This window comes from Phyllobates terribilis, unplaced genomic scaffold, assembly GCF_046119375.1.
Source record: "Phyllobates terribilis strain yellow unplaced genomic scaffold, ASM4611937v1 Scaffold_7__3_contigs__length_470593459, whole genome shotgun sequence".
NCBI classification, from domain to species: Eukaryota; Metazoa; Chordata; class Amphibia; order Anura; family Dendrobatidae; genus Phyllobates; species Phyllobates terribilis.
The window spans coordinates 217,132,804-217,153,880 of NW_027362767.1; the positions used below are offsets into that span (position 1 = coordinate 217,132,804).

General features: G+C 42.5%; 1 protein-coding gene across 1 annotated transcript in view; it reads right to left on the minus strand.

Moving 5' to 3' along the window:
* Window positions 1-21,077, minus strand: part of GTF3C3 (general transcription factor IIIC subunit 3) — a 58,270-nt gene that overhangs the window by 8,670 nt on the left and 28,523 nt on the right. Inside the window, exons 8-15 of the mRNA XM_073642334.1 lie at window positions 19,253-19,400; window positions 10,161-10,227; window positions 7,100-7,194; window positions 3,455-3,626; window positions 3,059-3,261; window positions 2,025-2,126; window positions 694-829; window positions 230-493 (exon numbers count right to left, since the gene is read on the minus strand). Of these exons, the coding sequence (XP_073498435.1) occupies window positions 230-493; window positions 694-829; window positions 2,025-2,126; window positions 3,059-3,261; window positions 3,455-3,626; window positions 7,100-7,194; window positions 10,161-10,227; window positions 19,253-19,400 (1,187 nt within the window). The remainder of the gene's footprint in view (window positions 1-229; window positions 494-693; window positions 830-2,024; window positions 2,127-3,058; window positions 3,262-3,454; window positions 3,627-7,099; window positions 7,195-10,160; window positions 10,228-19,252; window positions 19,401-21,077) is intronic.

A 21,077-nucleotide genomic window follows, 5' to 3' on the forward strand; every position in this document is an offset into this window, starting at 1 on the left:
GTGCATGGAAGTCTGAATGCGCCCTTAGAGTAAAGTCTACTGAACCCACTGCTTCCGGCAGGGGCCCCCCAGCTGTCCTGTGACAGACGATGTCGGGGAGAGAAGGATCCGCCCTGCTGAACTGCAATCACTGATCTTCTTGTTCATCGGTGAGATAAGCTGCAGGCAGGAGAGTCTGGCAGATTAATGTCTCCTGCTCCGTCATGTATTCTGCAGCAAGAGACAAAACCGAGGTGTAAATCTACAAGGAGATACCTTATGTAATTGTAGGCTTTTCTGAAGTTCTTATCCAGAATAGCGGTGGAGAGTCCGAAATGTTCCAACTCCTTCCGTTTCTGGCGGTCGTCATAAAATGAATAATACTCCAAGGATGAGTCTACCAGCAGCTCGCCCTCCTTATAGCGGGCGAGGTCACATAGGGCATAGATCGCCTTTAGGAGCAGGTTCCACCAATCATCTTTGGATAGGACACTGGTGAGGATGGCAAAAATGGCTGTGAAGTAAGAGAGATCCAGATAATGACAGAAGAGGACTTCCTAATGGAATAATATAGATCTCCGCACACTTTTGCTGCATACAGATGAATGAAGCCAGACTTCTGTTTAGTGCGACTCCGAGGAATATTAGTTTTCTTATATTTGTGTAAAGTCATCTTTAAAGTAAATTAAAAAAAACTAATAAAATGTTTTTTACCTTTTGCATCAGAGTTTGCCGTCTCCTGCTCGTCAGTGTCGGAGATTTTGTCTCTCGAGACTTTAATCAGATATAAATGTCTTTCTCCGGATTTGGAGCTGGAAATCAAACAGACTTGTGCCCGATTCATTGCAACCTGCGACCAAGTAACAACATTAGTAAAAACTTAAAAAAAAGAAAACCTACAAGTTTCAATGATTATACCATAAAGATAAAAGGTCCGTTTTCAGGACAGACCAAGAGTGGTCCTTAGAGGGGTTATCCAGGACTATATAATGCTTTTACTATGGGTCTAAGAACTAACAGATAGTTGCTGCCTACCTTCCCGTTGTGCCCGGTGCCGATCTCTGCCGGCACAGAGGGGTCACAGACCGCTCCTGCCGGCGATTCAGCAGCTTCCATTAACATCACATCGACAGGGCAGCGACTTCTCTTCCTCTCTGCTCTGTTGAAGGGACATGACTGCCAACATCATGCCGACTGACAGCCGTCTCCCCGCCGCCTAACTGCGACAAGCCGGCAGTCAATCAGCATCACGTTGGCAGTCACGCCTCGTCTTCTTGACGAAGAGCAGCTGAATCGCCGACAGGATCAGTCGCTGCTTTGAGCCAGCGCCGGGTAGGTCCAAAGTAAATAAAAAATAGTCCTGGACCACCCCTTTAACAGAATATGTCAAATGCTCCAAAAGATTGAGTCAAATACCCTATAAAAAAAACCCTGGAGCTCCCCCAATTCTGACGCTCTTTTCCATTTTGCTCTGTGTTGCTCCATTGCAGAGATATTCACATTTGTTTCTTCTGGAGCGCACTTTGTGAAATCTCTGCTTGTAGACCAACTGGGCATTTCTTCAGAGTCTTCTCTGGGTGCGTGCGCTTTCACACTTAACTCCCAAAAGCTGACCTTCACAGCTCCGTATTGCCGAAGACTGCAAGATCAGCTGCCGACCTGATCTGGGAGGGAGGTAACAAATTACAGAGAAGACTCTGAAAAAACACCAAGTTGGACTAAAGCAGAGATTTCACATACTGCGCTCCAGAAGAAACAAATGTGAATATCTCTGCAATGGAGCGATGCAGCAGCATGTAAACAGCCGGCACAGAGGAGCTGAACAAAAAAAAAAGAGAAAATAGAAGCGACATTTTTTTAAAAAAAAAAAGTAAAAATGTCTAAAATATTTTCCCAACACAAGAAGCACAGATATTTTGCAGCCTAATTTCTAAGGATTCATAATCTGTCTGGTGACCCCATAAACTGTAGTCAAACCCTGTGGAAATCAGAGGACTTATCTAATGTGTTTGGGGGCCATAAGACGACATGAACTGAACACTTACTTTTAGTAACATGGCGAGCATCGTAAGCAAGGTGTCCACGTAGTCAAACATTTTCCCTTGAGAGTAGAGGAGGGTTGATCGGTGGAGCAAAAGCTTCAGTTCCTGCAGGACAAAAATGGTGGGAGGAAAAAAATGAATCTTTTTTAATAATTGCAAATGTACATTTCTACCGACCTTAAATCACGTGTGGTATAATTCTGTAATAATACACATGCGCATGAACTCGGCCCATTCACCGCACAGGGAATATTACTGCTTGGAAGGAATTAAGTAGACTTATTATTTTTGTCTTCTTTGGCCAACCAATGGATTCTCCTTAGGCCGGAAGGATCTTTATAAAAAAAAAAAAATTAATAAGGAATATGATTGGGAAGGTAAAAAGAAGTTCAGAAATCATGAATTATAGAGAAATCCACGGCCATTGTTTCCGCAGCTCGGCACACGTTGGCTTCCATGGCAAGACGCTGCAGGGTGGAAATGCATGAGTAGATGAAGGTAAGATGAAGAGAAGCTCATACAGCCATGGTACCAAGGACTGCTAATCTACAGACTTCACATGGCCGACATTCATAGTCCGAGTACGCACCGCCATGTCCAGGCCAGCCACAGGTCTCCTGACCCACAATCAACAGCTGTTGAGTTTAGGTCAGATCCGCGGGCGCTCCCATCCATACTTGTACGCCTGGCAAATGATAAGCCACCACCTAAGGTGTCAAACTGCAGAGTATTCCCTTCTCCCAACCCAACGCAATGGACGCTCGTCTGTACTTAGCGTGCCCGTGTATGGGGGATAGGCTTCGGACATGAACGTAAGGAGTCTGGGAAACTTTTAGACCTGAATTTTAGCACAGAGTTCTTCTAGATGTGATCTGGCCAACTGTCCCTTGGTGACACTAAGGCATCATGAGCATCGTGGATAGTAATTCCGACAATCAAGATGGCAGACATAGTTTGGGGTGAAAGTACTGGACACTTGGTATGTGGGTGAATAGGAGATGGAGGTGGGTGTTCATTCCATAGAGGACAAGTCCTACCTGCTGGGCAGCATTTGCATCCTGTGCCAAAGTATCTGGATCGTACATGGGCTCCAAGGCCTCCAAAGCTTTTTCTGGGTGGCCAAGTTGCTGCTGAAGTGTTGACAGAGAGATCCTTGCATCCAGGTGTAAAGGAGCCATGTCCACCACCTTACAGTAACTTTCTGCAGCTTTCTCCATGTGTCCCAGAGCTTTTAAACAGTCTATTAAAAAAAAAGAAGATCAGATAGGGGGCTACATACTATACGAATGGTGACGATAAACTGTATGGATAAATCGATTATTCCATTTGTGCATGTTCTGCCCTTACATCACCCCATCATCAGTGCAGTGCCCTTACTTTCCTTGTCATTATCACGCACCTCGTTTATAACAGGAGTCCGTACATGGCTTTACCTGCGTGTCGCAGCCACACCACGGCCATATTGTATTTTTCCGAGCACACTAACGCACTCAACAAGGGCAAGGCTGAATTGTATTCGCCAACGTCCATGAAGGCTTCTGCGACGTCCAGATACAAGTCTCCCATCTCTTCTGGGTTTTGCTCCATTAAAGATGTCAGCATTGGCTAAAGAAGCGAGACACAAAGAAGTGTTATGGACACCGAATCAGTGTCAGTGTTTTGTCCTCCATCCCTTCCACTGATTTCCCCACCATTATATCTGTGTCCGTCCATCTCCTAAACATTACGCCTAGCGGAGCTGCTCACTAGGACGAGTCTCTCCCTGTTTGTGCATAGGACGGGAGCTGTCCATCTAGCTCAGCGGGCGGGGAGGATCGGAAGGGACCCACCTCCACGACTACTCACCGGTCCCGAATCTAAGCATGTTTTTCTCTGACATGCTTCAGCGTACATGTACACTACCGTTAAAAAGTTTGGGGTCATTTAGAAATTTCATTATTTTTGAAAGAAAAGCACATTTTTTTTTCAGTGAAGCTAACATTAAATGAATCAGAAATCCACTCTATACATTGTCAATGTGGTAAATGACTATTCTAGCTGCAAACGTCTTGTTTTTATTGCAATATCTACATTGACAAAGGCAGGAGCGCCGAAACGCGCGTCGGGGAGCCACACAGCGTGCAGCTTCTTTGTCTACACAAGGTGAATCATGTTTTCTCTCTTTTTTTGATATATGTTCTGTGAGTTATTTACATTTATGGCGGGTGGATTTTAGGTTTAGGTCCATAAGTGAGGCTCTATTTGTGGCCATGTATACCTTGTTATGATACCTCCCTCCAGCCCCCATATATATGAATATACATACAATCCTCACAGTGTCCCCTTGTGTGATATAAATGCAATTGAATATAATGATGGATGTGATATCTGCACCCTGTGGTGACACCTGGTGTCTGTTCTTAAGTATGTTTTAATTATCTATGTGTAATTTCTTTTTGACATATGTTGTGCCACCGAAGTCCTGTATGACTTTAATGATCTTTTTAAAAAAGTTTTTCTCAATAAAGTGATTTTCTATTTTTTCAAGATATTGGCCATACATTCGTAGTATTTCTTGCTTCGGCACCTCGGTATAGGTGTATAAAGGTCCATTTCCAACAACCACCACTCCAGTGTTTTAATGGTACAATGTGTTTGCCAACTGTGTAAGAAGGCTAATGGATGTTTAGAAAACCCTGGAAAACCCTTGCACAAGTATGTTAGCCCAGCTGAAAACGGTTTGGCTGATTTGAGAAGCTGTAAAACTGACCTTCCTTTGAGCTAGTTGAGAATCTGGAGCATTACATTTGTTTGTTCTATGAAACTCTCAAAATGGCCAGAAAAAGAGAACTTTCATGTGAAACTCGACAGTCTATTCTTGTTCTTAGAAATGAAGGCTATTCCATGCGAGAAATTGCCAAGAAACTGAAGATTTCCTACAACGGTGTGTACTACTCCCTTCAGAGGAGAGCACAAACAGGCTCTAACCAGAGTAGAAAGAGAAGTGGGAGGCCCCGCTGCACAACTGAGCAACAAGACAAGTACATTAGAGTCTCTAGTTTGAGAAATCAACGCCTCACAGCTCCTCAACTGGCAGCTTCATTAAATAGTACACGCAAAACGCCAGTGTCAACATATCTGAGATTGGATAATAAAAGGAAAAGATTAATATGGGCAAAAGGACACAGACATTGGACAGAGGAAAATTGGAAAAAAGTTTTATGGACAAACGGATCAAAGTTTGAGGTGTTTGGATCACACAGAAGAACATTTGTAAGACGCAGAACAACTGAAAAGATGCTGGAAGAGTGCCTGACGCCATCTGTCTAGCATGGTGGAGGTAATGTGATGGTCTGGGGTTGCTTTGGTGCTGGTAAAGTGGGAGATTTGTACAAGGTAAATGGGATTTTGAATAAGGAAGGCTATCACTGCATTTTGCAATGCCATGCCATACCCTGTGTACAGCTCTTGATTGGAGCCAATTTCATCCTACAACAGGACAATGACCCAAAGCACACCTCCAAATTATGCATGAACTATTTAGGGAAGAAGCAGGCAGCTGGTATTCTATCTGTAATGGAGTGGCCAGCGCCGTCACCAGATCTCAACCCCATTGAGCTGTTGTGGGAGCAGCTTGACCGTTTGCTAAGCAAAAAGTGCCCATCAAGCCAATCCAACTTGTGGGAGGAGATCAGGAAGCATGGGGGGAGATTTCTCAAGATTACCTCAGCAAATTAACAGCTAGAATGCCAAAGGTCTGCAATGCTGTAACTGCTGCAAATGGAGCATTCTGTGACCAAAGCAAAGTGTGAAGGAGAAAATTATTCTTTCAAATAAAAATCATTATTTCTAACCTTGTCAATGTCTGGACGATATTTTCTAATCATTTTGCAACTCATTTGATAAATAAAAGTATGAGTTTTCATGGAAAACACAAAATTGTCTGAGTGACCACAAACTTTTGAACGGTAATGTAGGTGATGAGGGATCTGGTGTCTGATCCATGTCACCTGTAGATCACGTAGCATTAATCAGATGTCAGGCTTCCTTTAATAAAACAAACCTGTGACCAGTCTCGGGCCGCTCTTCTTGTTTAAGAATTTTTCAGATTTTTTTTCTACATCGTATCTATTAAAAAAAAGTTGTCACAAAGGTCCCTAATGTCCCCCTAAAGGACCATACTTTCTAGCAAAAGTCATTGCCGTATTTGTGTGGGATCCCAGTGTGCAGAGGGGGATCTCACAACTCTCCTCACTGTGAAAGATCTCGCTGGTTATGGTGAGATCTCGCTCTCTGCACTGACCCAGCACTGTCCGCACTTTACTATAGGTAACATCATTAAAGTGGTTACTATTCAGTAGCAGCTTAGCAAATAACACGGCAAGCACTGGGTTAATGCAGAGAGCGAGATCTTGCGCTTTCACAGTGAGGAGGGTTGTGGGATCTCGCTCTGATGCCGGGATCACGCAACTCAGAAATTCAGACCCACCTTTTTGCAAGAAAATCTGGTTCTGAATGAGAAAGGAGGGGGAAAGCATTAGGGCCTTTCACGGACACTTTTGTTAATAGGTGATATTCAGAAAAATCACCAGCCTGGGGCTGACCACTCTTTTCTCAAAGGGAGCCAGTCGGGTCCCCCTCATGAACCAGTCAGGTTCCCCCCATGACACTGTGAGCCTGTCGGGCTCGACCGTGAGCCTGTCGTGACCCCCATGAACCCCTCAGGTCCCCCATAAACCCGTAGGGTCTCCTATAAACCTGTCGGGTCCCCCCCCCCCCCCCATGAACCTGTCGGGTCCCCTCCATGAACCCGTCGAGTTCCCCATGAACCCTTCGGGTCCCCCCCCCCATGAACCCGTCGGGTCACCCCCCCTCCCATGAACCAGTCAGGTACCCCATAAACCCGTCGGGTCCCCCCCATGAACCCGTCTGGTCCCCCCATGAGCCCACCGGGTCCCCCCCCCCCCATAAACCCGTCGGGTCCCTACCATGCGCCCGTCGGGTCCCCCCATGAACCCGTCGGGTCCCCCCATGAACAGGACCGGAAGTACAGAAGGTGTACTGCAGAACATAATAACCTTGTAGCAATGGTCACTTACACTGACCGGCTCCAGAATATTCAGATGGATGAGGCACAGCATCATTTTCACTGTGATATCTATTGGAACGCCGTCCGGCACATGACACAAAACTTCTATGGAGGCAACAAAAATAAGCAATTATTACATGTAGAAGCAAGAAGCTGATCTACGTCCCAAATATGTAGTTTAATATCCATAATCACACTTAACCACATAGTCTAAAAGATCCTGGCCCGCCAGTAGCCATATGTGTCTCCCAGAGGCCACCGGTCCTCAGGACGGGGCAGGAAAAAGAACAGACACAGTAACCGATCCCATTATCAATGGAATATCAGGGGCAGGAAATGTGTAGAAACTACCCGGAAATATAAAAGATATCTATAAACCTGCATGCTCCGTCTCCCTCTGCAACTGAACCTAGCCCCGTTATACAGGACCTGTAATCACTCCCCACACGTTCTCAGAAATACTAATACTCTCCATAAAATAACAATTCTGGAGCATCACTTCTTAAATGATGCCGTTCCTCGGTTATTCCTCCTGGAATATCTTTTTTCAATCGACTGACAGGAGGAATAGGAACACCCAGCTGTCAATTTGGAGGAATAATAGAGGAAGCAATGCAATGAAGAGTTATCAGTGTATCATTTGACACAGAACTTTCCTTTACTCCGTATATCTGATCACTCGCTCTTGTCACCGGCACCTTAAAAACATCATAATGATGGCGGCACAAGCCCAACTTTTCTAACCTCTTATAGGAGGAGCTGGTGGAGCCCAAAACTGGATCCCATATTCCAGATGTGGCCTCACCGGTGATTTATAGAGGGGGAACAATACATTGGGATCACAGGATTTTATCTCTTTTTATACATCCTAATATCTTGTTTGCTTTAGCGGCTGCTGCCTGACATTGAGTGTCGCTGCTCAGTTACTTGTATCCAGAATCCCCTGTCCTCCTCCTGGTCTGTAGTCCCGAGTATACTCCCATCTAAAGTATATGCAGCATTCATTTCTTTTTTTTTTTTTTTGTAAACACTACTTTTATTATTTTAATGTTTGTCTATCTCTGCTCTTCTGCAATCAGAATTGTTATGCATCCAAGAAAAAAAACCAAACATCATATGGCACACACGCCCCAGTTTTTTAATGAGATTAAAGATCACGGTCACAAAGGTCACGACCGGGCCCGTGCGGGTGAGAGGCCCACTGACGCCCCCACAAACTTCAACTGAATATGCATCTTCGGACGCACATTCAGCTGAAGTGTATTGCGGTGCAGAGACCCGTCAGGTCCGAGCACGGCCATACACACTGCCGGCCAATCAGAGGCCAGCAGCTGACGTCGGTGCATGGTAGTGACATCATGCGGTGCTGTCGCTTGCACAACGATGTCAGCTGCCGGCTTTAGAAGACGACACCGTGCAGTGGGGGAGCAGAGGGGAGGTGAGTATAATGGTTTATTATTTTTTTTACTATGCATTAGAGAACAGTGGTAGAATGGGGGACATATACCAGGATGGGGGACATACAGTGAAGGATAAAAGTATTTGATCCCTTGCTGTTTTTGGAAGTTTGCCCACTGACAAAGACTTGAACAGTCTATAATTTTATGGGTAGATTAATTTTAATACTGAGAGATAGAATATCCAAAAAAAATCAAGAACACCTGGATGATTCTGTGAGTTATTGGGAGAAGGTGCTGTGGTCAGATCTCAACTCGCCATGTTTGAAGGAAGAGAAATTCTGCCTATGACCCAAAGAACACCATCCCCACTGTCAAGCATGGAGGTGGAAACATTATGTTTTGGGGGTGTTTCTCTGCTAAGGGCACAGGACTACTTCACCGCATCAATGGGAGAATGGATGGAGCCATGTACTGTAAAATCCTGAGTGACAACCTCCTTCTCTCCGCCAGGACATTAAAAATGGGCTGTGGATGAGTCTTGCAGCACGACAATGACTCAACACATACAGCCAAGGCAACAAAGGAGTGGCTCAAAAAGAAGCACAGTAAGGTCATGGAGTGGCCTAGCCAGTCTCCAGACCTTAATCCCATAGAAAACTTATGGAGGGAGTTGAAGCTCCGAGTTGCCAAGCGACAGCCTCAAAATCTGAATGATTTAGAGATGATCTGCAAAGAGGAGTGGACCAAAACTCCTCCTGACATGTGCACAACCCTCATCATCAACTACTACAAAAAACGTCTGACTTCTGTGCTTGCCAACAAGGGTTTTGCCACCAAGTAGTAAGTGTTGTTTGCCAGAGGGATCAAAGACTTATTTCTCACTGCAAAATGCAACAAAAAAAATTATCTAATTTATACAATGTGATTTTCTTGATTTTTTTTTGGATATTCTATCTCTCAATGTTAAAATTAACCTACCCTTAAAATTCTAGACTGTTCATGTCTTTGTCAGTGGGCAAACTTACAAAAACAGCAAGGGATCAAATAATTATTTCCTTCACTGTACATAGCAGGATGGGGATCATATACACCAGGATGGGGATCATATATACCAGGATGGGGGACATTAATACATAATGGGAGACAGACGAGGAGGGGGGGCACGTATGTCCTTATAGGATTTAGAACGCTACACGGGCCCATACAACTGACAAACATGCGGGCGGCTGGGGGAGAAGCCAGGTAAAAATGTTGCACCGGGCACATCGGACTCTTGTTATGCCACTGTTAAAAAGTTACCTGCTATTCCGGCAGTGCTGCACGGTTGCGCTGCTGGTCCGATCTGTACTCTACCCCATGCCGCTAGCACAGGCACCTTTGACTCTGCAGCATGGGAGAGGCGCAGGGTACCTGAGATCCGGGGAGGCTCTATAGCACAGAGTGCTGGTGACATGCACTCCTTACCTAGGTGCCCTGTCACTCTGAGACCGCAGAGGATGGCCGGTAACCTAGGCAAAGGGCTGTACACTATAAACTGAAAAATCCCTCCGTTCAAGAGAGCAAAGAGGATTTTTGATGTGAGGTAAAATGCAAAGTTGTTTATTTTTGCACGCACTTTGCAATCTTAGTCGCGTAAGAACTTGAGTTATCCCTTTAAAAAAGTTAAATTACCTGAAGTATCTTCAGGAGTGGAGCCTTCTTTTTTATTCAGTGTAATTCCAGAATATTGAGTAATCACCTTAAAATAAAATATCAAAGGGATAAGTAAAACCACTGGGTCTGTGACGTGGGCTCTCAATGCAGGAAACCCAAGACATCTCATCTTATGACTATATACACAACCAGCAGGGGCGTAACGATCGCGGTCATGACCGAGCCCAGAGGTGGAGGGAGGCCCAATCATACGCCGGCAGCTGACGTCAGGGTGCCCGTGACTGAGGGCACATAGCAGTGACCGTCACTTGCACGCTGAAGTCAGATGCCGGCTACAGAAGAGGATGCCGCACAGTGTCGAAGCAGAAGCAAGGTGAGAAGTATCCTTTATTTTATGTGTTAAAGAACAGTGGACATATATACCAAGATGGGGGAGCATATACAGGAGCATCTCACTAAATTAGAAAATCAGCAAAAAGTTAATTTATTTCAGTTCTTCAATACAACAAGTGAAACTCCTATATTATATAGAGTCATTACACACAGAGGGATCTATTATATAGAGTCATTACACACAGAGGGATCTATTATATAGAGTCATTACACACAGAGGGATCTATTATATAGAGTCATTACACACAGAGGGATCTATTATATAGAGTCATTACACACAGAGGGATCTATTATATAGAGTCATTACACACAGAGGGATCTATTATATAGAGTCATTACACACAGAGGGATCTATTATATAGAGTCATTACACACAGAGTGATCTATTATATAGAGTCATTACACACAGAGCGATCTATTATATAGAGTCATTACACACAGAGTGATCTATTATATAGAGTCATTACACACAGAGGGATCTATTATATAGAGTCATTACACAGAGCAATCTATTATATAAAGTCATTACACACAGAGGGATCTATTATATAGAGTCATTACACACAGAGGGATCTATTATATAGAGTCATTACACACAGAGGGATCTATTATATAGAGTCATTACACACAGAGTGATCTATTATATAGAGTCATTACACACAGAGCGATCTATTATATAGAGTCATTACACACAGAGTGATCTATTATATAGAGTCATTACACACAGAGGGATCTATTATATAGAGTCATTACACAGAGCAATCTATTATATAGAGTCATTACACACAGAGGGATCTATTATATAGAGTCATTACACACAGAGGGATCTATTATATAGAGTCATTACACACAGAGGGATCTATTATATAGAGTCATTACACACAGAGGGATCTATTATATAGAGTCATTACACACAGAGGGATCTATTATATAGAGTCATTACACACAGAGGGATCTATTATATAGAGTCATTACACACAGAGGGATCTATTATATAGAGTCATTACACACAGAGGGATCTATTATATAGAGTCATTACACACAGAGGGATCTATTATATAGAGTCATTACACACAGAGGGATCTATTATATAGAGTCATTACACACAGAGGGATCTATTATATAGAGTCATTACACACAGAGTGATCTATTATATAGAGTCATTACACACAGAGCGATCTATTATATAGAGTCATTACACACAGAGTGATCTATTATATAGAGTCATTACACACAGAGGGATCTATTATATAGAGTCATTACACAGAGCAATCTATTATATAAAGTCATTACACACAGAGGGATCTATTATATAGAGTCATTACACACAGAGGGATCTATTATATAGAGTCATTACACACAGAGGGATCTATTATATAGAGTCATTACACACAGAGTGATCTATTATATAGAGTCATTACACACAGAGCGATCTATTATATAGAGTCATTACACACAGAGTGATCTATTATATAGAGTCATTACACACAGAGGGATCTATTATATAGAGTCATTACACAGAGCAATCTATTATATAGAGTCATTACACACAGAGGGATCTATTATATAGAGTCATTACACACAGAGTGATCTATTATATAGAGTCATTACACACAGAGCGATCTATTATATAGAGTCATTACACACAGAGTGATCTATTATATAGAGTCATTACACACAGAGGGATCTATTATATAGAGTCATTACACAGAGCAATCTATTATATAGAGTCATTACACACAGAGGGATCTATTATAAAGAGTCATTACACAGAGCAATCTATTATATAGAGTCATTACACACAGAGGGATCTATTATATAGAGTCATTACACAGAGCAATCTATTATATAGAGTCATTACACACAGAGGGATCTATTATAAAGAGTCATTACACACAGAGGGATCTATTATATAGAGTCATTACACACAGAGGGATCTATTATATAGAGTCATTACACAGAGCAATCTATTATATAGAGTCATTACACACAGAGGGATCTATTATATAGAGTCATTACACACAGAGGGATCTATTATATAGCGTCATTACACACAGAGTGATCTATTCTATAGAGTCATTACACACAGAGGGATCTATTCTATAGTCATTACACACAGAGGGATCTATTCTATAGAGTCATTACACACAGAGGGATCTATTATATAGAGTCATTACACACAAAGGGATCTATTATATAGAGTCATTACACACAGAGGGATCTATTATATAGAGTCATTACACACAGAGGGATCTATTATATAGAGTCATTACACACAGAGGGATCTATTATATAGAGTCATTACACACAGAGGGATCTATTATATAGAGACATTACACACAGAGGGATCTATTATATACAGTCATTACACACAGAGGGATCTATTATATAGAGACATTACACACAGAGGGATCTATTATATAGTCATTACACACAGAGGGATCTATTATATAGAGTCATTACACACAGAGGGATCTATTATATAGAGTCATTACACACAGAGGGATCTATTATATAGAGTCATTACACACAGAGGGATCTATTATATAGAGTCATTACACACAGAGGGATCTATTATATAGAGTCATTACACACAGAGGGATCTATTATATAGAGTCATTACACACAGAGGGATCTATTATATAGAGACATTACACACAGAGGGATCTATTATATAGAGACATTACACACAGAGGGATCTATTATATAGAGACATTACACACAGAGGGATCTATTATATAGAGTCATTACACACAGTGATCTATTTCATGTGTTTATTTCTGTTAATGTTGATGATTATGGCTTACAGCCAATGAAAACACAAAAGTCATTATCTCAGTAAATTAGAATAATAAAAAGCACCTGCAAAGGCTTTTTTTTAAAAAGGTCCCTTAGTCTGTTTCAGTAGGCTCCACAATCATGGGGAAGGCTCCTGACTTGACAGATGTCCAGAAGGCAGTCACTGACACACTCCACAAGGTCCCAGAGTCTGGAGGAAGAGTGGAGAGGACACAATTCAAGCTGCTGGAGGTCTAGTGTGAAGTCTCCACAATCAGTGATGGTTTGGGAGCCATGTCATCTGCTGGTGGAGGTCCACTGTGTTTTATCAAGACCAAAGTCAGCGCAGCCGTCTACCAGGACATTTTACAGCACTTCATGCTCCCTCTGCCAACAAGCTTTATGGAGATGGAAATGTCATTCTCCAGCAGGACTTGGCCCCTGTCCACACGGCCAAAATACCAATACCTGGTTTACACACAACAGTATCACTGTGCTTGATTGGCAGCAAACTCGCCTGACCTTAACCCCATAGAGAATCTATTATAGAGAATCTATGGGGTATTGTCAAGAGGAAGATGAGAGACACCAGACCCAACAATGCAGACGAGCTGAAGGCTTCTATCAAAGCCACCTGGGCTTCCATAACCCCTCAGCAGCCACAGGCTGATCCCTCCATGCCACAGGCTGATCCCTCCATGCCACAGGCTGATCCCTCCATGCCACAGGCTGATCGCCTCCATGCCACAGGCTGATCGCCTCCATGCCACAGGCTGATCCCTCCATGCCACAGGCTGATCCCTCCATGCCACAGGCTGATCGCCTCCATGCCACAGGCTGATCGCCTCCATGCCACAGGCTGATCGCCTCCATGCCACATTGCCGCATTGATGCAGTAATTGATGCAAAAGGAGCCCGACCAAGTATTGAGGCATTTACTGAACAGACATTTCAGTAGGACATTTCGGATTTTAAAAACATTTTTCAAGCTGTTGTTATAAAGTATTCTAATTTACTGAGATAATGACTTTTGTGTTTTCATTGGCTGTAAGCCATAATCATCAACATTAACTGAAATAAACACGTGAAATAGATCCCTCTGTGTGTAATGACTCTATATAATAGATCCCTCTGTGTGTAATGACTCTATATAATAGATCCCTCTGTGTGTAATGACTCTATATAATAGATCCCTCTGTGTGTAATGACTCTATATAATAGATCCCTCTGTGTGTAATGACTCCATATAATAGATCCCTCTGTGTGTAATGACTCCATATAATAGATCCCTCTGTGTGTAATGACTCCATATAATAGATCCCTCTGTGTGTAATGACTCCATATAATAGATCCCTCTGTGTGTAATGACTCCATATAATAGATCCCTCTGTGTGTAATGACTCCATATAATAGATCCCTCTGTGTGTAATGACTCCATATAATAGATCCCTCTGTGTGTAATGACTCCATATAATAGATCCCTCTGTGTGTAATGACTCCATATAATAGATCCCTCTGTGTGTAATGACTCTATATAATAGATCCCTCTGTGTGTAATGACTCTATATAATAGATCCCTCTGTGTGTAATGACTCTATATAATAGATCCCTCTGTGTGTAATGACTCTATATAATAGATCCCTCTGTGTGTAATGACTCTATATAATAGATCCCTCTGTGTGTAATGACTCTATATAATAGATCCCTCTGTGTGTAATGACTCTATATAATAGATCCCTCTGTGTGTAATGACTCTATATAATAGATCCCTCTGTGTGTAATGACTCTATATAATAGATCCCTCTGTGTGTAATGACTCTATATAATAGATCCCTCTGTGTGTAATGACTCTATATAATAGATCCCTCTGTGTGTAATGACTCTATATAATAGATCCCTCTGTGTGTAATGACTCTATATAATAGATCCCTCTGTGTGTAATGACTCTATATAATAGATCCCTCTGTGTGTAATGACTCTATATAATAGATCCCTCTGTGTGTAATGACTCTATATAATAGATCCCTCTGTTTGTAATGACTCTATATAATAGATCCCTCTGTGTGTAATGACTCTATATAATAGATCCCTCTGTGTGTAATGACTCTATATAATAGATCCCTCTGTGTGTAATGACTCTATATAATAGATCCCTGTGTGTAATGACTCTATATAATAGATCCCTCTGTGTGTAATGACTCTATATAATAGATCCCTCTGTGTAATGACTCTATATAATAGATCCCTGTGTGTAATGACTCTATATAATAGATCCCTCTGTGTGTAATGACTCTATATAATAGATCCCTCTGTGTGTAATGACTCTATATAATAGATCCCTCTGTTTGTAATGACTCTATATAATAGATCCCTCTGTTTGTAATGACTCTATATAATAGATCCCTCTGTGTGTAATGACTCTATATAATAGATCCCTCTGTGTGTAATGACTCTATATAATAGATCCCTCTGTGTGTAATGACTCTATATAATAGATCCCTCTGTGTGTAATGACTCTATATAATAGATCCCTCTGTGTGTAATGACTCTATATAATAGATCCCTCTGTGTGTAATGACTCTATATAATAGATCCCTCTGTGTGTAATGACTCTATATAATAGATCCCTCTGTGTGTAATGACTCTATATAATAGATCCCTCTGTGTGTAATGACTCTATATAATAGATCCCTCTGTGTGTAATGACTCTATATAATAGATCCCTCTGTGTGTAATGACTCTATATAATAGATCCCTGTGTGTAATGACTCTATATAATAGATCCCTCTGTGTGTAATGACTCTATATAATAGATCCCTCTGTGTGTAATGACTCTATATAATAGATCCCTCTGTGTAATGACTCTATATAATAGATCCCTGTGTGTAATGACTCTATATAATAGATCCCTCTGTGTGTAATGACTCTATATAATAGATCCCTCTGTGTGTAATGACTCTATATAATAGATCCCTCTGTGTGTAATGACTCTATATAATAGATCCCTGTGTGTAATGACTCTATATAATAGATCACTCTGTGTGTAATGACTCTATATAATAGATCCCTGTGTAATGACTCTATATAATAGATCCCTCTGTGTGTAATGACTCTATATAATAGATCCCTCTGTGTGTAATGACTCTATATAATAGATCCCTCTGTGTGTAATGACTCTATATAATAGATCCCTGTGTGTAATGACTCTATATAATAGATCCCTCTGTGTGTAATGACTCTATATAATAGATCCCTCTGTGTAATGACTCTATATAATAGATCCCTCTGTGTAATGACTCTATATAATAGATCCCTCTGTGTGTAATGACTCTATATAATAGATCCCTCTGTGTGTAATGACTCTATATAATAGATCCCTCTGTGTGTAATGACTCTATATAATAGATCCCTCTGTGTGTAATGACTCTATATAATAGATCCCTCTGTGTGTAATGACTCTATATAATAGATCCCTCTGTGTGTAATGACTCTATATAATAGATCCCTCTGTGTGTAATGACTCTATATAATAGATCCCTCTGTGTGTAATGACTCTATATAATAGATCCCTCTGTGTGTAATGACTCTATATAATAGATCCCTCTGTGTGTAATGACTCTATATAATAGATCCCTGTGTGTAATGACTCTATATAATAGATCCCTCTGTGTGTAATGACTCTATATAATAGATCCCTCTGTGTGTAATGACTCTATATAATAGATCCCTCTGTGTGTAATGACTCTATATAATAGATCCCTCTGTGTGTAATGACTCTATATAATAGATCCCTCTGTGTGTAATGACTCTATATAATAGATCCCTCTGTGTGTAATGACTCTATATAATAGATCCCTCTGTGTGTAATGACTCTATATAATAGATCCCTGTGTGTAATGACTCTATATAATAGATCCCTCTGTGTGTAATGACTCTATATAATAGATCCCTCTGTGTGTAATGACTCTATATAATAGATCCCTCTGTGTGTAATGACTCTATATAATAGATCCCTCTGTGTGTAATGACTCTATATAATAGATCCCTCTGTGTGTAATGACTCTATATAATAGATCCCTCTGTGTGTAATGACTCTATATAATAGATCCCTGTGTGTAATGACTCTATATAATAGATCCCTCTGTGTGTAATGACTCTATATAATAGATCCCTCTGTGTGTAATGACTCTATATAATAGATCCCTCTGTGTGTAATGACTCTATATAATAGATCCCTCTGTGTGTAATGACTCTATATAATAGATCCCTCTGTGTGTAATGACTCTATATAATAGATCCCTCTGTGTGTAATGACTCTATATAATAGATCCCTCTGTGTGTAATGACTCTATATAATAGATCCCTGTGTGTAATGACTCTATATAATAGATCCCTCTGTGTGTAATGACTCTATATAATAGATCCCTCTGTGTGTAATGACTCTATATAATAGATCCCTGTGTGTAATGACTCTATATAATAGATCCCTCCGTGTGTAATGACTCTATATAATAGATCCCTCTGTGTGTAATGACTCTATATAATAGATCCCTCTGTGTGTAATGACTCTATATAATAGATCCCTCTGTGTGTAATGACTCTATATAATAGATCCCTCTGTGTGTAATGACTCTATATAATAGATCCCTGTGTGTAATGACTCTATATAATAGATCCCTGTGTGTAATGACTCTATATAATAGATCCCTGTGTGTAATGACTCTATATAATAGATCCCTGTGTGTAATGACTCTATATAATAGATCCCTGTGTGTAATGACTCTATATAATAGATCACTCTGTGTGTAATGACTCTATATAATAGATCCCTCTGTGTGTAATGACTCTATATAATAGATCCCTCTGTGTGTAATGACTCTATATAATAGATCCCTCTGTGTGTAATGACTCTATATAATAGATCCCTCTGTGTGTAATGACTCTATATAATAGATCCCTCTGTGTGTAATGACTCTATATAATAGATCCCTCCGTGTGTAATGACTCTATATAATAGATCCCTCCGTGTGTAATGACTCTATATAATAGATCCCTCCGTGTGTAATGACTCTATATAATAGATCCCTCTGTGTGTAATGACTCTATATAATAGATCCCTCTGTGTGTAATGACTCTATATAATAGATCCCTCTGTGTGTAATGACTATATAATAGATCCCTCTGTGTGTAATGACTCTATATAATAGATCCCTGTGTGTAATGACTCTATATAATAGATCCCTCTGTGTGTAATGACTCTATATAATAGATCCCTCTGTGTGTAATGACTCTATATAATAGATCCCTCTGTGTGTAATGACTCTATATAATAGATCCCTCTGTGTGTAATGACTCTATATAATAGATCCCTCTGTGTGTAATGACTCTATATAATAGATCCCTCTGTGTGTAATGACTCTATATAATAGATCCCTGTGTGTAATGACTCTATATAATAGATCCCTCTGTGTGTAATGACTCTATATAATAGATCCCTCTGTGTGTAATGACTCTATATAATAGATCCCTCTGTGTGTAATGACTCTATATAATAGATCCCTCTGTGTGTAATGACTCTATATAATAGATCCCTCTGTGTGTAATGACTCTATATAATAGATCCCTCTGTGTGTAATGACTCTATATAATAGATCCCTCTGTGTGTAATGACTCTATATAATAGATCCCTCTGTGTGTAATGACTCTATATAATAGATCCCTCCGTGTGTAATGACTCTATATAATAGATCCCTCTGTGTGTAATGACTCTATATAATATAGGAGTTTCACTTTTTGTATTGAAGAACTGAAATAAATTAACTTTTTGATGATATTCTAATTTAGTGAGATGCATCTGTAAATGACACAATGACTATTGTGGCCACATCAATATCTTTGGAAAACTAAAAAGGTGACCCATCCGCACAATCCATGAATACCTCGAGAGCTTTTTCATGTTGGTTGTTGGAGATGTACAGCTCGGCAGCGATATTCACATCTTCTATCGCCACCAGATCCTGATGTTTGGAGAACGCTTCTTCTATTATGACGATGGCCGAGGAAACATCATTGGTTTCATAATAAATCCTAAAAAATAAAGGAGGCGAGATGATGTCACACCACATACGTATGGATGCAAACAATGTTCAGAATATCGTCTGTGCAGGTCTCCTGTAATCTGCAGACTGACCAGAAACCATCGGGTTCTCCAGGCTCCGACCCCTGGAGGTGGCGATAAGCAGACGGCCGAGGGTGATCTGTGTGTGCAGCATAGCTCACCCGCTCCTGGCTGCTTCCAAAGCTCTACCTCCAATGGCCGGCGTTACCTCCCATCTCAGCCAAGGAAGTCCTTTAGAGGGAACCTGTCATCAGATTCATGCAGCCCGGACCACTGACACGACAGCACCCATGTATGTTTAACTCTGAAATGCCCCTGTGTCTTAGAGTAAACAGTTTGAAAAGCCAGACGAGGACCAGAGGGCCAGTCCCGACCAGGACCAGAGGGGAGACACCCGACCAGGACCAGAGGGGAGACACCCGACCAGGACCAGAGGGGAGACACCCGACCAGGACCAGAGGGGAGACACCCGACCAGGACCAGAGGGGAGACACCCGACCAGGACCAGAGGGGAGACACCCGACCAGGACCAGAGGGGAGACACCCGACCAGGACCAGAGGGGAGACACCCGACCAGGACCAGAGGGGAGACACCCGACCAGGACCAGAGGGGAGACACCCGACCAGGACCAGAGGGGAGACACCCGACCAGGACCAGAGGGGAGACACCCGACCAGGACCAGAGGGGAGACACCCGACCAGGACCAGAGGGGAGACACCCGACCAGGACCAGAGGGGAGACACCCGACCAGGACCAGAGGGGAGACACCCGACCAGGACCAGAGGGGAGACACCCGACCAGGACCAGAGGGGAGACACCCGACACAGGACCAGAGGGGAGACACCCGACACAGGACCAGAGGGGAGACACCCGACACAGGACCAGAGGGGAGACACCCGACACAGGACCAGAGGGGAGACACCCGACACAGGACCAGAGGGGAGACACCCGACACAGGACCAGAGGGGAGACACCCGACCAGGACCAGAGGGGAGACACCCGACCAGGACCAGAGGGGAGACACCCGACCAGGACCAGAGGGGAGACACCCGACCAGGACCAGAGGGAGACACCCGACACAGGACCAGAGGGAGACACCCGACACAGGACCAGAGGGAGACACCCGACACAGGACCAGAGGGAGACACCCGACACAGGACCAGAGGGAGACACAGGACCAGAGGGAGACACCCGACACAGGACCAGAGGGAGACACCCGACACAGGACCAGAGGGAGACACCCGACACAGGACCAGAGGGAGACACCCGACACAGGACCAGAGGGAGACACCCGACACAGGACCAGAGGGAGACACCCGACACAGGACCAGAGGGAGACACCCGACACAGGACCAGAGGGAGACACCCGACACAGGACCAGAGGGAGACACCCGACACAGGACCAGAGGGAGACACCCGACACAGGACCAGAGGGAGACACCCGACACAGGACCAGAGGGAGACACCCGACACAGGACCAGAGGGAGACACCCGACACAGGACCAGAGGGAGACACCCGACACAGGACCAGAGGGAGACACCCGATACAGGACCAGAGGGAGACACCCGATACAGGACCAGAGGGAGACACCCGATACAGGACCAGAGGGAGACACCCGATACAGGACCAGAGGGAGACACCCGA